Source organism: Brachyistius frenatus, unplaced genomic scaffold (assembly GCF_029030835.1).
Source record: "Brachyistius frenatus isolate BFR_SWC_R1_liver_20210118 unplaced genomic scaffold, ASM2903083v1 Contig_80, whole genome shotgun sequence".
In the NCBI taxonomy this organism is placed as follows: Eukaryota; Metazoa; Chordata; class Actinopteri; family Embiotocidae; genus Brachyistius; species Brachyistius frenatus.
The window spans coordinates 1,433,296-1,446,652 of NW_027210679.1; the positions used below are offsets into that span (position 1 = coordinate 1,433,296).

The window sequence follows — 13,357 nt, forward strand, 5'->3', positions numbered from 1 at the left end:
AAGAAACCCGACGGTAAACAGCGTTAATGATAAATAAATGGAGATGAAAGTGAAACGATGTGAATGGTTTGATTGACGGTAATCAGCAGCAATAACAGACTTTGATCACATCATCAACACGTAGGATTCAGATCATGGCATCATGTTTTAAATTAAAAGCCCTGTTTTCAGATTAAAAGCAGAGTTCCTCATTCAAAGAGCATTTATGGAATACTTATGTTATTGAAAGATTTTATTGACTTCAGGTTTAACTCATGAATCAGTTTGAATATTTACAGCTGAGAATTTAACGTTTTCTGTGTTTGTGTTCAATAAAAGATTTATACACGTGTAATAAAGTTACCCGTTGACATGCGTGTTCCATGTATGTTGAAAAGAATAACAGTTGAACCATTGAAATATCCCATTGAGGTATCTGAACATGTTTCTGCTTCACTGGTAAGTCAGTGAGTTTATTAAAGGATAGAAAACAGTGTTTGAGGATTTGTTCTGGTTCCAGGAGGTTCTGAGATGTCTGGTACCTTTAAATGGGACGAGTGAGTCCATCAGGTGGTTTACAGGAAACCAGACTCACTTGATAACGGTCCAAAGTCTGTATTATTACGAACTGGACTCAAACAGACTTTATCTGCACATCAGACCTCCTTCTGCTCTTTGACTCTTTTATTGCTGCGGATTACTGTCAATAATTAACCGTTCACATCGTTTCACTTTCATCTCCAAATCGTATAAAACAACCTGAACGCCGACCATCACACCTTCTCAACACAACCGACTTCAGACGCTCCGACGAAGGTGAGACGACCGGCGGACAGATGAATTCTTCTCTGAAACCGACTCGTCATCATTTTTACCGTCTGGCAGATGTTTGTTCGAGAGGTTTTCACCGCTGCTTTAACAACCTGAGAGGTGAAAGGTCCCACTCTGTTTTCTGTCTTCGTGGACCTGCCGATCTCTCAGTGGCGTCAACATGGACACTGCTGACGAGCTGGTGGAGAAGCTCTTCTCCTGGGTGGACGTCCAGAGGGCCAGCGTGGACAAGCTGAAGGAGTTGGCCTCTGAACTGGAGGACAAGCAGAAGGCCTGTAACGTGATTAATGTGGTCGGGAGCTCGGTGTCAGTGGGCGGAGCCGCTGCCCTAACGTTAGCGGGCGTTGCGGCCATCTTCACGGGCGGAGCAGCCATCCCAGTCATTGCTGCAGCCGGAGGCGTGGCTTCGGGTCTGGGCCTGGCGACCAACGTGGGCTCCGTCCTCGCCAGCACTGTCATATCGAGCAGCGCAATGGAGGACGCTAAAAAGATCTCAGCAGAGATCGAGAAGCTGAACACAGAGATCCAGACACTCATGGAGTCTCTGTCAGAGGAGGTGAAGGAGGCGAAGGTGTGGCGGCGGGCTAAATGTGTCTCTCCTGAAGATTACGTTATGGATCGCATCCTGAGAGCCGTGGCCAAACGGAACGGACTCACGCTGGACGACGACGTCAACTTGCTCGAAATGGCATCTAAACTCCCACTTACAAAGATCTTCACGGAGGACTCGAACCTCCTGAAACGGTCCGCGCTGGAGATGCCGCTGCTCTCTGAGTTGGTTGAGGGGTTGGTCACCAAGCAGATCGAAACAGCAGCATTTAAAAAGATGGAAAGTACGCTGGTGAGGAGAGGATTCAGAAAAGCAGCCACCTCGGTGGGAATGAAAGCGTCATCGAAAGCATTCAGACATGTGAGTATGAAAGATGGCCCAGATGGGGGAAGTGAGGGGAGGGAGGGGGAAATCCTACAGAATAAACTCTTGTCTGACTTCATGAAACTTTACCGCTGTCATCTGTTTGTATTCTCACTCATCATGAAGTGTGTGTCTCCAGATCGGCGGAGGAGTCGTGGGACTTCTGTTTTCAGTCCCTGAGCTAATCAGCGACTGTTCAAACCTCGACAACTGTGAGACAGAAACCAGCAAGATGCTGAGAGAGAACGCCGAAGTCATACGGAAGACCTCCGCAGACATGAAGTCAGAGCTGGACAACATCGAGTGAGTCTCTGAGAATGTGGCCTGTGTTTAAAACTATTCTGAAACCAGATTAAAACTAGTCTGAAACCAGTTTAAAACTAGTCTGAAACCAGTTTAAAACTAGTCTGAAACCAGATTAAAACTAGTCTGAAACCAGTTTAAAACTAGTCTGAAACCAGTTAAAAACTAGTATGAAACCAGATTAAAACTAGTCTGAAACCAGATTAAAACTAGTCTGAAACCAGTTTAAAACTAGTCTGAAACCAGTTTAAAAATAGAAGCGTCGAAAGCAACACGCCAGCAATCGCAGAGGAACCAAAACCAAAACATTTCTGTTTAAATTAGGCTCAAATATCAGACAGATCCTCCTGCGAAAACACCCGAATCCTCTGGTGGACCTCGTCAGCTCGGCGGTTCTGACTGCGGTCTCTCTTACAGTGATTGTAGAAATACGTTGAGTGACGTTTCTTCTTGTTTCCTCCTGCAGAGAGCTGAGTCGGGGTTTGGCTGACATGAAGTGGAAGAAATACAGAAAGAGACGACGAATCAAATGTCTGTGTTAAACACCCACAAGAGGGACAACACGGTGACCCGTCAGAGACCCTGAGAGAGTTGGTCCGTTAGTCCAGATGGTCAGATCTTATTTTAAAAAAACATCCTCCTCCTCCTCTTCCTCAGTTGGGTTACTGTAACAATGCCGTCTGTTCAGGAAAGAAGTATTGCGTCTGTGCCAGGAAGATGTGACCTCCCCTTTCAAAATAAAAGTCTGTTGAAGCCCTGCTGACACAATAAAAGTAATAAAAGCTGTCCAACATGTTTCAGTGTGTTTCTCCTCGCGCTGATCAATCGTGTGTGTGTGTGTGTGATGAAAACAGAAGCGTTACTAAAATCAATAAACACACACACACACACACACACACACACACACACACACACACACACACACACACACACACACACACACACTTTAGTGCTTTAGGGGGAGGTGATGCTGCCTGCAGCTCCAACCCATCAGGGCCCCTTTTGACCCTTAAGCCAACCCCCGAGTGTGTATTGAGTCAGGATGGGCCGGAGGAGGCAGGATCAGAGAGGGGACAGAAAGATCAGCTTCAGTCGGGACCTTCAGTAGGACGATGGCGGTTCTCAGGGTTCTGCAGGTTCTGGTTTTGGTTCTGGTGTTTGTGGAGCGTTCAGGTCGGTCCACATGTTTTCATGTTTTCTAACATGTTTCTTCACAAACATTTACACTGCTCTGACCTCTGACCTGCATGGCTAACAACCTGCTAACAGCTAAAAATCACCTCGTTCATAAACTGGAAGAATGTTGCGAAACTTTTACTGGAAACGAGAACAAACTTTCCCCCGTGTTGAAATCCTGGAAACGCGCACACACAGATACACACACACACACACACTCACACACACACGCACACACTCACACACACACAGTCTCAGAAATGGTTAATCATCTGTGTGTGTGTGTGTGTGTGTGTGCAGACTGTGTCCGGTGTTTCGCTCGGTTCAAACTGACCTCAGGTGAGTGTGACGAAGAGATCGGCGAGGTCGACGAAGACGACTGCTGTCAGAACCTGAAGTACGGTTACCAGGCCGATGGAGAGTGTCAGTCCTGTGGGTCAGTGCACGCACGCGCACACACACGCACACATACACATGTAACTGTCTCACTTCATTTGTGTGTGTGTGTGTGTGTGTGTGTGTTCAGTCTTCCAGTGTGGTCTCCCTGGTCGTCATGGTCACTGTGTAATGTGCTGTGTGGGGACGGCGTGAGGCAGAGAACCAGGAAGTGTTTCGGTGCCGGCCAATTAGAGTGTAGGAACGCTGCCGACACACTGCAGATGGAACCGTGCAAAGGAACCTGCTGCAACAGTACGTACACACACACACACACACACACACACACACACACACACACACACAAATTCAGAATGTGTGTGTGTGTGTGTGTGTAGATGAAGGGTGGGACTCGTGGCTCAGCTGGTCTCCGTGCTCGGTCACCTGTGGAGGAGTCGGAGTCAGAAGGAGAGAGAGGGTCTGTTCCAGTCCACCTGAGTGTCGCTCGGCCTGCAGCGGCTCTCCAGAGGAGAGCCAGAGCTGCGCATCTCAGAACGCCTGTCCAGGTAACCTTTGACCTTTAATGACAACTGTCCAGGTAACCTTTGACCTTTAATGACAACTGTCCAGGTAGCCTTTGACCTTTAATGACAACTGTCCAGGTAGCCTTTGACCTTTAATGACAACTGTCCAGGTAACCTTTGACCTTTAATGACAACTGTCCAGGTAGCCTTTGACCTTTAATGACAACTGTCCAGGTAACCTTTGACCTTTAATGACAACTGTCCAGGTAGCCTTTGACCTTTAATGACAACTGTCCAGGTAGGCTTTGACCTTTAACACCACCTGTCCAGGTAACCTTTGACCTTTAACACCACCTGTCCAGGTAACCTTTGACCTTTAATGACAACTGTCCAGGTAACCTTTGACCTTTAATGACAACTGTCCAGGTAGCCTTTGACCTTTAAGACCACCTGTCCAGGTAGCCTTTGACCTTCAATGACACCTGTCCAGGTAACCTTTGACCTTTAACACCACCTGTCCAGGTAACCTTTGACCTATAACATCACCTGTCCAAGGTGACCTTTGATCTGTCGCATCACCTGTGCAGGTAACTTCTGCATGACGATGATTCTCCATCCTCATTGGTCGACACCAACCAGCTGTGACTCCTCCCACGGCATCATAATGTTTGGGCGCAATTTTCCAGCCTTTGTGTTGACCTCAGCAGTAAAACAGGTGTTTCCGTAGCGACGACGACTGTCCAGGTAACCGCTGACCTTTAACAACACCTGTCTGTCTGTCCCTCCACCTTTGTCTCTCCACCTGTCTGTCTGTCTGTCTCAGTTCACGGTGATTGGTCCACCTGGTCCGATTGGTCTCATTGTTCGGGTTCCTGTATTGACAACCAGAGAAGTGTTGTCATCGTCCCCTCCAGAGAGCGATATCGTGACTGCTCTGACCCCCCTCCGTCCAAGGATACAGAGCCTCTCGGCAACGGTTGCCCAGGAGACGGCTTGCAGGTCTATAACTGCAGCGAGCTCCCCAACTGTCCAGGTGAGAGGGGGCGGGTCAACGAGCTGGTCTGATGAACAAGTGAAGGTGAGCTGACTTCTGCTCTGGTTGGTTGTGTCTGCAGTGGACGGCGCCTGGGGGGCGTGGTCTCCAGCTGGGAAATGCTCCGTCTCCTGTGGGTGGGGGCTTCAGCTGTCAGTCAGGGAATGTGATAGCCCCACCACTAAATATGGCGGTCGATTTTGTGTGGGGTCGAACTTTTGGAACAGCGTCTGTAACCGGAGTCTCTGTCCTGGTAACACACACACCTAATACACATACACACACACACACACACACCTAATACACACTTTGCCTTCTTTGCCTCTCCGACAGTCGATGGGTTCTGGTCTGGTTGGTCCGGTTGGGGCGCGTGTTCCACTTCATGTATCCCACAAGGCCAAGTTCCCCTCAGGACTCGCCACCGCTCCTGTTCTAACCCCGCCCCCTCATCCACCCCGCCCGGCAGAGGTTGCCAAGGGGACGACAGCCAGGTGAAGAACTGCGACCAGCTGCCTCACTGCCTAGGTACACCTGTCTGTCTGTCCACCTGTCTAGTCCTCTCCACAGAGACACTGACCCCCAGGTGTGTCTGTCTTTCTGTTTGTCTCTCTATCAGAGGACGGAGTTTGGGGGACTTGGTCTCCCTTCACTTCCTGTCCTGTGACCTGTGGGGTGGGGCTTCAGGTGTCAGTCAGGAGATGTGATAGCCCCTCCCCCAAACATGGCGGCAGTCCTTGTCATGGAAAGGAACGTCAAACCAGGATCTGTTCAACCAACATCCACTGTCCAGGTACCCCAGGCCTCTCTCTGCTGTGATTGATCAACACTAGCCAATCAGCCGTGACTCCTCCCACAGCATCAGTTTGGTCGCGATTTTCCAGCCTTTCGTATTGACGTCATCAGTGAAACGGATGTTTACTTCGAGACGATAATGACTCCGAGGTGTTTCCGTAGCGACGACAACGACTCCCGGGTGTTTCCATAGCGACATGAGTGTCCATATAACGATGATGTTGATTTATGTTGACGGAGTCTGACTGGTTCTAAGAGTGACTTGTTTGTTGTCAGTGGACGGGGTGTGGTCAGAGTGGTCGGAATGGAATCCGTGTAAATACCCGTTTACACCCGAGAAATCCATCGAATGCAAGAAGGTCGGTGGCGCCCAGACACGAAACCGCCAGTGTCTCCATCGAGCTTACAACGGGTCCATCTGCACCGGAGGGCACCTGATGGACTTACGGGTCTGCTACGACGTCAACCGATGTCAAGGTGAGTGACATCGCTCATCACTAACCCCGCCCCCTCCAACCCAAACCTGAGTGTAATCCGAGCCGGTCCTCTGAAGTTGTGAGGACTGAGATCGTCCCCACGGATCAGAAACATGTCTGTCTTGTCCTCCGTGTCTCAGTGAAGGGCACCTGGGACGGCTGGGAGACCTGGAGTTGGTGCCAGCCGTCTTGTGGACCAGAGTCCAAACGGACCAGGAAGAGACGCTGCACACCTGATTACAGCGACTACCGGTGAGATCAATGGTCACAGGATGGTGTGAACGGGGACATGCAGGTGGAGGGTTAGTAAGTGTGTTTCTGTGTGTGTGTGTTCAGGCCTACCATCGGTCTTAATAAGGATCTAGCGACATTCTACGGGACGCCGAAGGTTAACTGTCCCTTGCCGCCTGATGGAGGAGAGGAGGAACAGGACGAACCCTGCGTCAACGTTCCGGACTGTAACTGATGACATCATTTCCTGTGCTGGAAGGAAGTTGTCCTTCCTTTAATAACGTTCAGTCCATGATGATTGGAGGGAGGAGTCTGAGCTATGATGATCTTTGAAAAATAAAATCTGTTGAATGGAACAATGACTCAGCAGTTTCAATTCCACTCCATTCCTGTATCCTCATTTTAACATCCATCGTCATCGTCCATCATTATCATCACCATCCAACATCTTCACCATCAAGATCATCACCATTATCATCCATACTGATACCTCAGAGGTAAACTGACTGAACATGTGACGACCTTTGAATATTTCTGTTTTTATTGCATGAATTAATGAGATGATGCTGTTTGTGTTTGAGTTCATTGTTCAAAAGATCTTCATCATTAACTTTAATATCCAGGAACCAGAACAAACCGGGTTTATTCTCAGAGAGACGATGAACCACTGAGTCATGATTCATTCTTTGGGGATAATGAACCTGCTTCCAGTGTCATCCGGGGTCATTCAGGTCCTGTGTCCTCAGAGTGATGATCATCATCTGGACGCTGTGTCGGCCCGGCAGAGTCGACCCGGCGAGCTGCGATTGATCGGCGTCAAAGCAGTGGAGCTGAACGTGGACGCAGCGGAGCCTCCAGCGGTGCAGCAGCGCCTCCATCGACCAGTCAGCACTAAAACACAAGTCAAACTGAACATGCTGTTCTTCTCTTGGCCTGCAGGAGGCGAAACACAGAAAGCTGCTGGGATGTCCCTGTGAGGTTCTGTGTCTGGTTCTGGTTTCATTCAGAATGAAATATGATGTATGAATAATGCTGCCTGCCTCACTGACCTCTGACACTTCATGCATCAGAAAACATGAAACTGATCAAAAGTCTTGTCAGCTTCCTGTTCTTCAGACCGTCAAAATAAAAACATCCAACATGTTTCAGTTCACAGTGAAAATAATAGTCAACGAGGCTGAGTAAACGAACAAAACCTTCACTGTAGTGCAGTCTAAAGCCTGCAGTGCACTTTTACTTTGAACCCTTTCAGTACATCAGATTCACAGACTTCAACAGTAGTTTACAGAAAACAGATAAGGGAAGCCGTCGTACCTCCTGACCTGGTAGGTGGTCCAGAACTGGGCCGACGGGTTCTTATTCAGGAGAAAAGCGGCGGTGACGAGAACATCTTCGAAGTCTGGAACAGGAAACAAAGCGTCCAGTCAAAAAAATTCTCCTTCCTTCCTCCTCTGAACGACGATGGGACTAAAATTAAAAGTCAAACAAACCTTCAGGCTCGTAGAAGACGTCGGAGCCCAGGACGACATCAAGCCGGGGCAGCAGGACCAGGTCCGGGGAGACCTGCCCCCAGGTGAGACCCAGCACCGCCACGTCTCCAAGGCCGTTGGCGTCACAGCTGCGCCTGCAGTTCTGCAGACACAGCGGCCTGTCGGGGGCGTCGGACAGGATCACCTGGGCGCCGCACCTCGCCGCCACCACACCTGGCAGACTCACACCTGCACCGAGCTGACGGGAAATGGGGGAGGGGAGAGGAGGGGAGGTGGTTAAGGCTGGTGGGTCGGTCCTGGACTAACAGGAGTCTCCTTTAAACCACCTGTTGCTTGCCGCTCTGTGATTGGACGACAACAACTGCTGAAGCCAGACCACAGAGGCCCAGGACAAGCTTCAAAAAACACATTTATACTCATTAGAATGGTGTCAGCAGTGATGATGATGATGGTGATGATGATGATGATGGTGATGATATTACCACCATGGAGAAACATGGTTCTTCATCACTCACCTCCAGCACCGTCTTGCCCCTCAGCTCCTCCCGATGCGTCCACAGATACTGAGCCAGCACCGCCGCACACGGCCACACGTACATGCCGTACTGCGGGTCGAGCACCTGTTAGGGAATATAAATGAATAAATATAAATAAATAAACATCTGCTGGAGCACTGGATGTACGCCGAATTAAGCAGAGGACCTTAATGCATCGTTTTAGCCTCTGCTTGTTGTTCCGGCAGCTTCATAACATTCATTTCCGCGTGGACATTTTTAAATTAAACGTTCAATTAACGGTTAGCGGCAGGACCGTTATTTCAGTTAAAATGTGAAAAAAAAAACCATCTGTGGATGTATACCGAATTAAAGTTAAGACTTTAATGTATAATACAAAGTCTCCGTTCACTTTGTTTCAGCAGGTACATACATTTTAATGACATAATGAACTTAAATTTGAATCATATATATATATATATATAGCAGCAGGACATTCAGTATGCTGATTTTAACGTTAGATATGGACACAGACCTCCGGGATGGAGACGCGCAGAGACTCCTGAGGGTTCCTCCTGTCTTCAAACGTGAAGTCTCTGTAAGCGATGCTCGGACTTCCCGCCTCCTGCTGCTCCATTGCGCGAGCTCACGCACAATAACATCACGTTAATCCGTCGGTCACCGGCGGCGGCCGCGCGACCGTCTGCTTTCCGCGCCGAGAAAACCACAATAAGGACGCCGAAGCAGCCAATCAGAGCAGCAGGCGGGAAGTGTCGATTTTGCCGCCCGACCAATCAGCGTTCCGCCTTCCCGGACGCTGCAGCCAATGACCTTTCCGTCCCACCTGAGGGGGGCGTGTGCTGCTGATGTCAATCAAGTTGTAAAAAGCATTGTGTCGGGCCGCTGCTAGCTGTTTTAAAACGGCATCAAATCCGGCAGTTTCTCAAAGTCCCACCACTTCCATCGGCGTTTGACCGACTTCCCCGAGGTGCGCGTCTGTTGTCCCGTCAAATCATTAAGGCGGGAGCGCGAGAAACAGCGCGGCCGGCCGGTGTGTCACCGCAGGCCAGTGGATGTGTTCGTGTGCTAGCCCGCGTTAGCTCGACAGCCAGCTGAGCAGCGGCGCACGTTTTTTCTGGAGGAATGAACCACAAGAGCAAGAAGAGGATTAAAGAGGCGAAACGGAGCGCCCGGCCCGAGCTGAAGGACTCGCTGGACTGGATAAAACACGGCTACCATGAGACCTTCGACGTGTCGCACCGCTCCGTGAAGGTAACTACTGGGGCAGCCGCTGGGGGCTAAGCTAACGGTGGCTAACCGCGGCTCGGGGAGGGCGTGCAGCTCGTCACGTAGACCTGTAGGAGCCGGCGTGACGTCACACTCTCGTCACCCGGTCTGACCCGTGCTACGTCACATTACGACATCATCAGATAACAGTTCCAGCAGGTTAACGCAGCCGATGGAATATTTGCTTTATATATAGATATATATATATATATATATACTGTACTGTATATACTGTCCATTTTATATTTATATTTTTTACTGCTATTTTATTGCTTTTCTATTATTCTATTATTATCTTATTGCTGCTGTAGCGAAAAAAAATTCCCCTCGGGGATTAATAAAGTAACTACCTAACCTATTTAGTTTAATGTATTTTACTCAGACAGACCGGAGGAAATATCTAAAATAATAATCTGTTTTTTTTTTTTTTTTTTTTTGTGTGGTTTTTTTCCCAGGACAACGTGGAGCGCGCCGACGCCCTCCGTCTCAGCCCCGAGGAGTTCATCGAGCGCTTCGAGCGGCCCTACAAGCCCGTGGTGCTGCTGGGCTGCCAGGACAGTTGGCCCGGCCGAGACAAGTGGACCATGGAGCGCCTCAAACGCAAGTACCGCAACCAAAAGTTCAAGTGCGGCGAGGACAACGACGGCTACTCGGTGAAGATGAAGATGAAGTACTACGTGGAGTACCTGGAGTCCACGCGCGACGACAGCCCGCTCTACATCTTCGACAGCAGCTACGGGGAACACGCCAAGCGCAGGAAGCTGCTGGACGACTACCAGGTGCCGCTGTTCTTCCGGGACGACCTGTTCCAATTCGCCGGGGAGAAGCGGAGGCCGCCGTACAGGTGGGAGTCACGGCGACCGGCTGCGAAACGGGAGGTTGAAATGCGTCGTAACTTCGCTGACGACCTCCGCAGGGGTTCTTTCCGCCGGAGAACGGTCCTGCGAGTTTATCGATTGTTGAATGTGACGTGAAGTTGTGTCTTACTCTGGTTTCCCGTCCCCTTCGCCTCAGGTGGTTCGTGATGGGCCCGGCCCGATCCGGTACCGGCATCCACATCGACCCGTTGGGCACCAGCGCCTGGAACGCCCTCGTCCAGGGCCACAAGAGGTGGTGCCTGTTCCCCACGAACACGCCGCGGGAGCTGATCAAAGTGACCCGGGAGGATGGCGGCAACCAGCAGGACGAGGCCATCACCTGGTTCAACATGGTGTACCCGCGCACGCAGCAGAACACCTGGCCCGCCGAGTTCAGACCGCTGGAGATCCTGCAGAGACCCGGAGAGACCGTGTTCGTTCCGGGTCAGTACGCACGTCAGCACCACCGACAACAGGAAGCGTCAGCAGGACGTTAACGTGTAACTCGCTGAGTGATTGATTTTACGGGCAGAACCCAAACACGTGTCCTGTTTTTAGTGAGCACGCTCAGCGACCCGGCAGGGGGGAGGGGAAACAGGTGATTGACAGCTCTGGGTGATGTGACCTACATCACGTTAATGCAGCCGATGGATTAAAGCCTGAGCTGCTGCCTGGCACCGCTCCAGGAACTGGATCGGACCGACTGGAGAAGCCTTCATGTCATGAAGACAAAACATCTAGACATGAAGGTCCAGAACCTGGAGGGTCTCAGAGAACAGAACCTGGAGGGTCTCAGGATCTGGAGGTCAGATGGTTCCATCAGGAACACGTGTCTTCATGAGAGGTCAGACATGACGGACATACGTCAGACATGACATCATCCTCTCTTGTCACGTGATCATCAGGCGCTCCCAGCTGTTCTCCAGCTGTGTGTCGACAGGTGGATGCTAACCAGGTGTGTGTTGACAGGTGGATGGTGGCACGTCGTCTTGAACCTCGACTCCACGATCGCCGTCACTCAGAACTTCGCCAGTACGACCAACTTCCCCATCGTGTGGCACAAAACGGTGCGAGGACGCCCCAAACTGTCCAGGAAGTGGTACAGGTAAGCACAGGCTCCTCCCCCTCAGGCAGCCCCTCCCCCCCCCTGCACAGGCAGACGTACTTCCTGTTGCTGTGTTGTTTCAGGATCCTGAAGCAGGAGCGGCCCGACCTGGCGACGCTGGCGGACAAAGTGGACCTGCAGGAGTCGACGGGCATCGCCTCGGACAGCTCCAGTGACTCTTCATCCTCCTCATCCTCCTCATCCTCCAACTCTGACGTACGTCTCCATCTTCTACTCGTTCAACTCCTCCGTCTGCAGGTGGATCCACCTGTTCTCAGTAACACCTGTGTGTGTGTGTGTGTGTGTGTGTGTGTGTGTGTGTGTGTGTGTGTGTGTGTGTGTGTGTGTGTGTGTGTGTGTGTGTGTGTGTCCTGTAGGCGGAGTCTGGCTCCGAGGGCGACGCCATGTCTCACCGCAGGAAGAAGAGGAGGACCAGCGGGGCGGCGGCCAACGGAGACACCAGCAGCCAGGATGACTGTGTGAGCAAGGAGAGGAGCTCGTCCCGGTGACCCCCGCCTGACCTCCAAATGACCCCCCACCTGACCAGCGGGCTGCTCCGGGAAGGTCAAAGGTCGCTTTTAACTGTACCGCTCCATCAGTCAGAGCAGTTCACCGCGCTGCGTTCAGGACGCCTCGGACACCGGAGCGCCTGAGAGCGAGAGCGTCGAGAGGACGAGTCCTGGCCGTCGGCCATGTTGTTTGTTTACATGTTTACCTTGAAGCTCAGAGCATCTGATGTCGGTGTCGACCTGAACGCAGCGTCACCTTCAGTTAAGGAGCTGCTCTGATTGATCACCGATCAACAAACCTTTTAATTGGATCTGAAATCAGTCGATTACCGAGCTAACAGACAATTAATCAGCTGATCGATGATGTCATTCTGACAGTTTCTTTTCTTCTTGCTCGTGATCAAACGTTTGTAGACGGATCAATATCCATGTGACTGTTTGGATAGAGAGGAGAACGTGATCAGTCCGGTTATTAATTGATCAGATTCAACCTACAGCACCAGACTTCATTCAAAAAAAGGTCCAGAATTAGCTTGTGAAACCTTCACATCATCAATACTGTCGATTAGAATGTCAGACTGATCGAGGGAGATCAATACCGCCTCCGATCAGTAGGTTGGAGGTGATTGGTCAGCATGTGATTTATTAACAGGTGGAGGTAATTGATCAGGTGATTGATGGTCGTTAAGTGCCTACTCTGAGTGTGTTGTGTGCCTGCCTGCCTGCGGGAGGCGCTGTGGTCCTCTTGTGTTTAATCTAAAGGCACCTCGTGGTCACAAGGTGCCTTCGGGTGTCGCCTGAAGCTCCTCCTCCAGCAGGCCTTGTGAAGAAGAGGAGGAGGAGCCTGATGTGATCGGTTTCTTTCTGTTGCTCAATAAAATCTTTTGTACGACTCACACCACCTGTGACCGTTGTGTTTGTCATCGATCGATCTGATTAGTCCGTTAGAGCGCCGTATTAAATTTATTACACTTTAAATTTA

At 50.6% G+C, this 13,357-nt stretch overlaps 4 protein-coding genes across 5 annotated transcripts; 3 read left to right on the plus strand and 1 right to left on the minus strand.

The window, feature by feature from the left end:
• The first annotated feature begins 647 nt into the window (after nucleotides 1–647).
• LOC138627079 (uncharacterized) lies at nucleotides 648–2,821 on the plus strand. 2 transcript variants are annotated; one of them, XM_069709164.1, is made up of 3 exons: nucleotides 661–1,720; nucleotides 1,863–2,026; nucleotides 2,493–2,821. In XM_069709164.1, exons 1-3 carry the CDS (start codon nucleotides 971–973, stop codon nucleotides 2,566–2,568), a joined length of 990 nt encoding a protein of 329 aa, XP_069565265.1. In that variant the 5' UTR covers nucleotides 661–970; the 3' UTR covers nucleotides 2,569–2,821. The 2 variants fall into 2 exon arrangements, with proteins under 2 accessions (XP_069565267.1, XP_069565265.1); XM_069709166.1 differs by lacking the exon at nucleotides 2,493–2,821 and having other exon boundaries at nucleotides 648–1,720; nucleotides 1,850–1,994.
• Nucleotides 2,822–3,118: 297 nt separating this feature from the next.
• Nucleotides 3,119–6,992, plus strand: LOC138627080 (properdin-like). Its single transcript, XM_069709167.1, has 11 exons — nucleotides 3,119–3,199; nucleotides 3,503–3,638; nucleotides 3,729–3,892; nucleotides 3,976–4,143; nucleotides 4,925–5,134; nucleotides 5,217–5,387; nucleotides 5,468–5,659; nucleotides 5,751–5,924; nucleotides 6,203–6,403; nucleotides 6,543–6,654; nucleotides 6,739–6,992. The coding sequence occupies exons 1-11, from the start codon at nucleotides 3,139–3,141 to the stop codon at nucleotides 6,866–6,868; spliced, it is 1,719 nt and encodes a 572-aa protein (XP_069565268.1). The 5' UTR covers nucleotides 3,119–3,138; the 3' UTR covers nucleotides 6,869–6,992.
• Nucleotides 6,993–7,158: 166 nt separating this feature from the next.
• Nucleotides 7,159–9,288, minus strand: mettl23 (methyltransferase 23, arginine). Its single transcript, XM_069709054.1, has 5 exons — nucleotides 9,153–9,288; nucleotides 8,639–8,743; nucleotides 8,124–8,361; nucleotides 7,948–8,032; nucleotides 7,159–7,524 (listed from the first exon to the last, which is right to left on the minus strand). Exons 1-5 carry the CDS (start codon nucleotides 9,252–9,254, stop codon nucleotides 7,347–7,349), a joined length of 708 nt encoding a protein of 235 aa, XP_069565155.1. The 5' UTR covers nucleotides 9,255–9,288; the 3' UTR covers nucleotides 7,159–7,346.
• Nucleotides 9,289–9,760: 472 nt separating this feature from the next.
• Nucleotides 9,761–13,273, plus strand: jmjd6 (jumonji domain containing 6, arginine demethylase and lysine hydroxylase). Its single transcript, XM_069709053.1, has 6 exons — nucleotides 9,761–9,889; nucleotides 10,360–10,748; nucleotides 10,919–11,205; nucleotides 11,731–11,866; nucleotides 11,950–12,082; nucleotides 12,244–13,273. The coding sequence occupies exons 1-6, from the start codon at nucleotides 9,761–9,763 to the stop codon at nucleotides 12,373–12,375; spliced, it is 1,206 nt and encodes a 401-aa protein (XP_069565154.1). The 3' UTR covers nucleotides 12,376–13,273.
• Nucleotides 13,274–13,357: the final 84 nt, after the last annotated feature.

Bases quoted from the DNA above. Each gene is read 5' to 3' on its own strand.
- LOC138627079 (XM_069709164.1), top strand. From the start codon at position 971: ATGGACACTGCTGACGAGCTGGTGGAGAAGCTCTTCTCCTGGGTGGAC. The intron at 1,721-1,862 runs GTGAGTATGAAA...GTGTGTCTCCAG, and splicing joins CATCGAAAGCATTCAGACAT to ATCGGCGGAGGAGTCGTGGG. The intron at 2,027-2,492 runs GTGAGTCTCTGA...TTCCTCCTGCAG, and splicing joins TCAGAGCTGGACAACATCGA to AGAGCTGAGTCGGGGTTTGG.
- LOC138627080 (XM_069709167.1), top strand. From the start codon at position 3,139: ATGGCGGTTCTCAGGGTTCTGCAGGTTCTGGTTTTGGTTCTGGTGTTT. The intron at 5,925-6,202 runs GTACCCCAGGCC...GTTTGTTGTCAG, and splicing joins AACCAACATCCACTGTCCAG to TGGACGGGGTGTGGTCAGAG. The intron at 6,655-6,738 runs GTGAGATCAATG...GTGTGTGTTCAG, and splicing joins CCTGATTACAGCGACTACCG to GCCTACCATCGGTCTTAATA.
- mettl23 (XM_069709054.1), bottom strand. From the start codon at position 9,254: ATGGAGCAGCAGGAGGCGGGAAGTCCGAGCATCGCTTACAGAGACTTC. The intron at 8,744-9,152 runs GTCTGTGTCCAT...ATTCCCTAACAG, and splicing joins TGCGCGTCTCCATCCCGGAG to GTGCTCGACCCGCAGTACGG. The intron at 8,033-8,123 runs GTTTGTTTGACT...TTCCTGTTCCAG, and splicing joins CGTCTTCTACGAGCCTGAAG to ACTTCGAAGATGTTCTCGTC.
- jmjd6 (XM_069709053.1), top strand. From the start codon at position 9,761: ATGAACCACAAGAGCAAGAAGAGGATTAAAGAGGCGAAACGGAGCGCC. The intron at 10,749-10,918 runs GTGGGAGTCACG...CCTTCGCCTCAG, and splicing joins AAGCGGAGGCCGCCGTACAG to GTGGTTCGTGATGGGCCCGG. The intron at 11,206-11,730 runs GTCAGTACGCAC...GTGTGTTGACAG, and splicing joins AGAGACCGTGTTCGTTCCGG to GTGGATGGTGGCACGTCGTC.